Genomic DNA, 7,437 nt, shown 5'->3' on the forward strand with positions numbered 1-7,437 from the left:
GAACTCACAGAGATCCGCCTGCCTCTGCCTCCCGAGTTCTGGGATTAAAGGTGTGCACCACCATGCCCAGCTGAGATATATTTTTATAAAGGATCAATGTGTTAGTGCTCAAAAAGCTTTATGTTAGTTTAACTTCTTTGTGAAGTTCAACTTTAATTAACAAATGCAAAAAGAGGGGCTAGAGACATGGCTCAGCAGTTAGCACTGGCTGCTCTTGCAGAGGACATGGGTTTGATTCCTAGCACCCACATGGTGGCTAACAACTGTACATAACTCCAGTTCTAGGGCATTCAACACCCTCTTCTGGCCTCCATGGCCATTGTACGACATGGGTGCACTTACACACATGCAGGCAATATACTCATACACATAACAAAACAAAACAAAACAAAACACCATAAAAACAAACGCAAAAAGAGAGTTGCTGTGTCAGTGAGATGGCTCAGTGGGTAAAGCTCAACAAATTGAATTCTACATGGTGGAAGGAGAGAACCAATTCCCAGCTGCCCTCTGACCTCCACACATGTGCCATGGCACCTGAACACCCACATACACATACGTGCCATGATATGTGAACACACACACACACACACACACACACACACATGATAAGTAAATTAAAAAATGTGATACAAAATTAGAGTTGCTGATTCTAAGAAAGCTTAGTTGAAGTTCAGGAACAGCTTGGTGAAGGCAAGTCACTAAAAGAATGATCAAGTCAGGTCCAGTGTGAGACAATTTAGAAAATACTATATAAAAGAGAAATAAAAAAAAACAGAAGGATTCTGCATTCAGGTTTTTCTTTGGTAAGTGGCCTTTAGGATGGCAGGCATCGTTTATAATGCACGCCTACTTCATATGCCCAAACAGCTGAGTAATGGTGCTTCTAATAACTACAGGAAAAACTCATGTTTTCAACTTAACAGCTAGCAATTATCAAGTGTTTCCTGGATGCAGGGCACACATGACAGCCTCTGTTCATGCTCATAGATTCATGGTAAGTACTGTCGTGATTTTCTACCATCATATAGTTGTGCAAAAGCCTAACTTTTTTTTTTTCTTGAGACCAGGTTCATGTAGCCCCAGCTGGCCTGGAAACCAGGCTGGCCTTGATCTCATGGAGATCCACCTGCCTCTGCCTCCCAAGTGCTGGGATTAAAGGCCTGCACCACCAAGTCCAGCAAGTACCTGTGCTTCTAACTGCTAGGAGTACAGTATTTAAATAGTCAAATACTTAGACCTACATATGTTCAGACAAATCAACATTGTGCCATTCTGTTGAAATTTGGTTCTAATTTGGCAATAGTTGGCTGTTACAATGGTAATTTTGATGTACATGTTTTGTGTCCTTAAGATTCATTCTTGCTTTGATTAAACATTGTCAAACAAATAATTTCTACCTCTGAGCACACCCCTCCCCCCGCAACATAAGAAACAGAATCCAATATAGCCTCCCTTTTAGCGCACAGATTGGCCATAAAGGGGTTCTTCCGACCCCACACAGTGTGGAACAACGTGAACAGAGTAAGAGTCAGCCGTACATCCTTCCTCCCAAGCTGCTGGGTATCAACAATGTCTGGAAACACACAGCCTCAGCACACTGGAGCAACACGCCATATGGCAAGAACTGTTATATAATTTCTAAGTCACTAGTTCAGCATTTCCCAGGCCAGGAAATGTCCTTATCCATACTGATCCCACATATTCCACTATCAGATGGCTTTTTATATCTGCGATGAGGTTTATAGACAACCAGGAAGGATATAAAAACAAGCTTCCTGGAGGTCACTGCTACCTACCAATATGGCTCAGTCTAGGAAATGATTTTAATATTCATTATCATGAATGATCAGTGATTGAACATTCATTATCAAGAATGCCTTAATTAGATCAGCAGTGGCATAAACATCTAAGAGGGCTCAAGTTCATTAATATTACTCTAATAGAGTAACTTTTTAGTCTTTAGTGTGCATGTATGTGTGGCTATGCAGAGATGCAGGAAAGAGAGAGGGTTATGCAGGAAGGCCATGTTTTAGGTGACTGATTCTGCAAGCTATTTGTTTATTCATCTTTTTCTTTCATAGTCCTAGAGCAAAACTTCTGCTTCCAACTCAAAAATACCTGCCAAATAGTATCATACCAACCTATCAAAAGGGTAACAGAAAGAGATACTTAAAATGCTCCAAAGCGTGCTTCATGCAGTGCAAACAGCTTAACAAACAAGCCTTTGATTGGCCTCTGAGAAGTTGACAGCAGCTGGGCTGCCTGCAGAAAAAGGACGATTCACATCTTATTAGAGACGTGGCCGCATCTCCTCCTTTACCGCATCCTGTCCACAGATGAAGAAAAGAGACCCACAAAGGTTATCCTTATCTTGCTCAAAGCCTAATGGCTTGTAGCAAAACCAGGTGTCATAAATCCTAGTCCAACACATTTTCTCTCCAAAGTATTGATGCTTCTGTCCTGACCACTACCACAGTGAGATAATAAGAAGATAAGTATTATGGGCCAGGTACTGGGCTAAGCTCTTTACATGAGGAAAGTATTTAGTCCTAAAATCAACCCTATGAGAGCAGAACTACTATCATGACATCATGCAAGGAAGAAGCAGCACGGTGGAACGCAGTAACAGGGACAGTGCAAAGGTGTGGGAGAGCCAAGGGTCGGAACCCCAACAGTCTGATGTAAGACCCCACGTTCGTCAAGCACTCAAGCAACCCCTGAAGTGCGGTGTAGATCCTAGAGATCTAAGAGTTTCAAGTTGAAAAGCCAAAGAGTAGAGGCTCTTGTAATAGCTTTTAACAAACAGCAAAACCTCATTGAGAATTTAGTATTTTGAGAGAGCACATGACACTCAAGGGCCCTGGCATCCCTTGGCCCTCTCGGTCCATGTGCTTCCCCCTTGCCCTGCCAGACCCCAGTTTTGAGCGCTGCTTTGAGAGCCCCGACTCAGCATCAATGATGCCATTATTCATGGAGCCTGACAAATAGGTTGGTTCAAGAAATCTGGGCTTCCCCCTCTCCATTTCCCTACTTCTCACCAGAGAATGAATGCGTCTATCTTCGAGTTTCTATTCACAGTTAAGAATCGCTATTTCTTCTGAGTGAAGAAAACGGAAATCGAATCAGCACAGAAACCAAAAGAGCTGATCTACAAGTGATACGCTTATGAGGAAAATTCCGCATAACAGACAAACACTTGGGAGAGCAGCAACCAAGAATTACTTTCGTTGAGAGGGTTGTAGTATTTGTTTAATAATGAAGATACCTATAAAATAAGATTCTGCCTCCTTCCCCCAGCACTGTGAAGATGAGTCTAGGCATTTTTTAAAGTTAACTGGAACATAGTATTTGAAGTGATTATGCAACCAAAATTTACTAAATTTTAGGTGACGGTACATTAAAAATCATTTTTATCTTTTGAATATTTCTGACCATAGTATTTATCAAATCTTAAGTTCCACCACTGAATTTTGTCATCTGTCTCCAATGAAGTATTTGGCTAAAAATTAGAGTTTGTGAACCCTGAGTTCTGTGCCACTGGAGGCTATAGTGGTCTCTTTGGCAACCATCAGAGCCGAGTTGAGGGGATGGAGACAAAAAAGAGGAAAATGATCTTCCCGAAGCATTGTCTTAAACACATGTGCCAACAGCCCCCATTTCTCACCTGAAATTTCATAGTTTACCTTTGAGAACTTCCTGTCACCACAGCTCCAATGAACCCCTGCTCATGACCCTGCCATCACCATGCCCATCCCACTCCCTATGGGAAACACAAGTGAAGCCTCATTTACAGGTACATCCTGTCAATCAGCATGCACAGTTCCCTAGTTAACCGCTACAACAACCTACAGCATAGGTATGCAGGTACCATTTCTATTGTAAGAAAAGATGATGAAGCTCACAGAAATTAACAAATTTATCCCAAAGACCCAAAGTAGGCATCCTGAGATGTTAACCCAGACCTGACATCAGGTCCATGGTCCTGCCTCAATATCACAGCACTTCCTGTCTGGATGCCTTCTACATTCCACCCCCCATCCCCTTTTTTTTTTGAGACAGGGTATCTCTGTAGCCCTAGCTGTCCTGGAACTTACTATGTAGACCAGGCTGGCCTTGAACTCACAGAGATCTGCCTGCCTCTGCCTCTCAAGTGCTGGGACTACAGGCGTGCGTCACCATGCCCAGCTTACATTACCCTTTAAACCCTATGCTTGACTTAAAAAAAAATTCAGTTGGCAAAAACAATACATTTTGATATGTGTACACATTGTGGAGTGGCTAAATCAGGCAATTTAACATATGCACCATCTCAAATACCATTTTTTTCCTCCTAGGCTTAGCACCGTCTCTGTGACACTTTCCTTAGCAACTTAACCAGTTCATACTGTCCCTCATTGGAATTTCTATGGCACTTAAAATTTGTGAATGCTGGTGTATGCCTGGATCCCAGGCACAGGCAAGGGGAATCATGAGTTGAAGGAGCCTGGACTACCTAGAGGGTTAGAGGTTAGCTTGATCTACACAGTGAGACTGTCAAAAACAACACCATCATGATACAACACACATACACACAGAAAAACCCTGGAATATTTCAAGCTGAACTAGTACGACAAAATGTTGTTTGATATAGTGTTTTGTTTTGCATGCCAACTTATTTTTATTTCTCAAGGGTTTCCGGTGTGTAAATTAAGGGATTGTCCTGAGATTTTCCAGCTTCCTGGATTACAGATGAATAACTAATACTAACAATGGACTGAGACAGAGAATGGGGAGGGGGACTACACAAAGGGATGTCAGAGGTAGGCGGGAGCTGCCCATTAAATTTGGTCCATGAAATGCATGGAGTTTAACCGGCAGGTGCTAAGGGTCCAGGTAAGTATTTGTGCCTGCATCCTAATCATCATCAAATGAATGTGGTAAGAAAAGGACCTCTGCATAGCTCGGGGTCTGTTCTGCAGCTATAGAAAATGTCTCCCTTCTGTTGATTTAACTCTAAAAAGCATACACCCAGCACAAAACGATGTAGATTACTAACAGTCAAGATGATCTGTTCCAGACTCTGCAGAATCTACTATCTAAAGTCCCAAAGGATGATGAAAAGACCATCTAAGTACAACTACCATGAAGAGTCAGTTCTTCCTTTTAATAAAATATGTTGCTGATGTTGCAGGAAAGAGATTTGGAGAAGCTAACATAACCATGTGAACCACTGAAGGACTCTCTCTAATTTGAGATGACTAACTTTTGAAGCATTTATCAAACAATTTCTCAATAAGTTTGTTTTATGTGACAAGGAAAATACTAACAATAAATGACAGTTAACTTTCTATAAGCAAGTAACTTCCTTTTACCGCTAAATCGTTTGCTGTGTGTGTTGTATGTAGGTATATGTGTCTGTGCATGAACATATGCATGTGTGTGCATATGCAAAGGCCAGAAGGCAACATAACATGTCTTCCTCTATCACTGTCCTCTTTATTTATTTATTTTTTTTGAGGCGCAGTCACTCAACCCAGAACTCCCCAGTTCAGCTAGACTAGTTGGGCAACAAGCCCCCTGGGACTTTCTTGTCTCTGCCTCCCAGTGCTGGGATTCCAAGTGAATGCCGTGCCGTCTGGACTTTGATGAAGGTGCTAAATCTTTGAATCCAGGTGCTCATACTTGTGCATCAAGCACCTTACCACTGAGCCATCTCCCCAGACCTCTCTAAATCTTCACTACATTTTCCTCTATTATTTTTAAACTTAAATGAGAAAGAAATTCAACTGATGCTCTTAGCACAACTACAGAGAAAATACTTATTGAAATGAATTATCTAGTCCAGTAGCTCTACCCTGCCCCGTGGTAAGTACAGGTAGTAACAGGTACTGTATCCCTGAGAGAAGATTTTAAGGATTCTATGTACCAAAAAATGTGGGACAATACATGTGCTAATTAGATGAGTTAGTCATTCACAATATACTTCTTTCAAAACATCCAGTTATACAAGATAATTTTATGCAACTCTATAATCAATTTTAAAAGTGAGGACACAATGTTAGGTGGGCTGGGAAGGGGGTTGGATCTGGGAGAAGTTGAGGGACGTAAATATGATCCAAAACATCGTATGAAATTCTCAAAGAACTCTCAAAGAATTAACAGAAATAATACAAAACATAATTAATGGAAGAAAATATTGGGGGTTACAAGAGAAGGGAGAGAAGCAAATGCTTTCCTTGTGGATGACAGCAATGTCTGGGGAAGGCTGAGAGACCTCTGCTACACAGAGCTGGGGACTCCTGACAGACAGTGGCAAAGAAGACCTGGCCAGGGAGCCTCTTCTTCATGTGATAATTGCAACAGTTCTGACCTCAGGTGACTTCCCAACCTGGGAGCATCACTGAGGAAAATGACATCAGGTGAACACCTGGAAACAAATGAGGTTTTCAGAACAGTAATCGGAGTCTTGCTACAACAGCACTGCCTAGCCCAGTACCTGACATATAGCTCAGCCTTGAATTCCTGCCTTGGCTTCCCCAGTGCTGAAATTTTAAATGTACTGTACCATGTCCACCTTTCTTAAGATTTATTTTTATTTTATGGGGATGAATGTTTTGCCTGCGTGTATGTAAATGCGCCATGTGTGTGCAATGCCCACCAAGGCCAGAAGAGGGCATCAGATTCCCTGGAACTGGAGTTAAAGATGGTAATTAGCCACTATGTGGGTTCTGGGAACTGAACTTGGGTCCTCTAGAAGAGAAGCCAGTGCTCTTAACCTCTGCACCATCTCTCCAGCCCCAACACAGCCGCCTTTCTAATGAGGTTGTAAAATCTTGTCTAAGGTTGCTTAGCAAGTAAGTGACAAGAGCCAAGTACTGCAGCCAAATCCCACTGACTTCCAAAGCAACATGCTAGACCTTGAGAGAGAGGGTGTGAGATACATAGGAAAACAAAACTCCAGAATAATTAAAGAAAATAGATATAACGGATGAGGCCAGAGGCCCAAATGAAAATGCCAACTTACCAGCATATTTTGTGGTGTTCGATTCATCCATGGACCAAAAGCAATAATCAAAGGCAAATACCTGAATGAAAGAACAGAATATTAAACTGAAGAATTAACTCCTGGTGGGCAAATCGGGTGGGAAATGGTCACTGAAGGTGAGAAGAGGCTCTCTACCATTTCTTTCTGATGAAGAAAACTGCCATGGGGTTAATGCAACCTTTCCTGCGTTGGAGTCAATTTATATGAAAACTATTATTTATCCAGAGTTCAAACAGGCAGACATAGCAACCACGCACGTTAAAAAAATACATTTAATAAGAAACACACACACACACACACACACACACACACACACACCACCTCAAAAAACTGAAAGAGGATCCGAATGAACTCCTGAATGAAACACAAGAAAATATGAATATACAGCTGAATAAAATGACAAAGAAAAT

The 7,437-nt window shown here is 41.7% G+C and overlaps 1 protein-coding gene across 7 annotated transcripts in view; it reads right to left on the reverse strand.

Moving 5' to 3' along the window:
* Kif13a (kinesin family member 13A) overlaps window positions 1-7,437 on the reverse strand; it is a 209,194-nt gene that overhangs the window by 102,553 nt on the left and 99,204 nt on the right. For 2 of the 7 annotated variants that reach the window (XM_029570386.1, XM_017801656.2), the window contains exon 1: window positions 7,007-7,063. The exons of the other annotated variants lie outside the window; for them this stretch is intronic. In XM_029570386.1, the coding sequence (XP_029426246.1) occupies window positions 7,007-7,037 (31 nt within the window). In that variant the 5' untranslated portion in view covers window positions 7,038-7,063. Of the gene's footprint in view, window positions 1-7,006; window positions 7,064-7,437 lie in introns of those variants that run through there. 7 annotated transcript variants of the gene reach the window in all.

Source organism: Nannospalax galili, unplaced genomic scaffold (genome assembly GCF_000622305.1).
Source record: "Nannospalax galili isolate Female #2095 unplaced genomic scaffold, S.galili_v1.0 scaffold923, whole genome shotgun sequence".
In the NCBI taxonomy this organism is placed as follows: Eukaryota; Metazoa; Chordata; class Mammalia; order Rodentia; family Spalacidae; genus Nannospalax; species Nannospalax galili.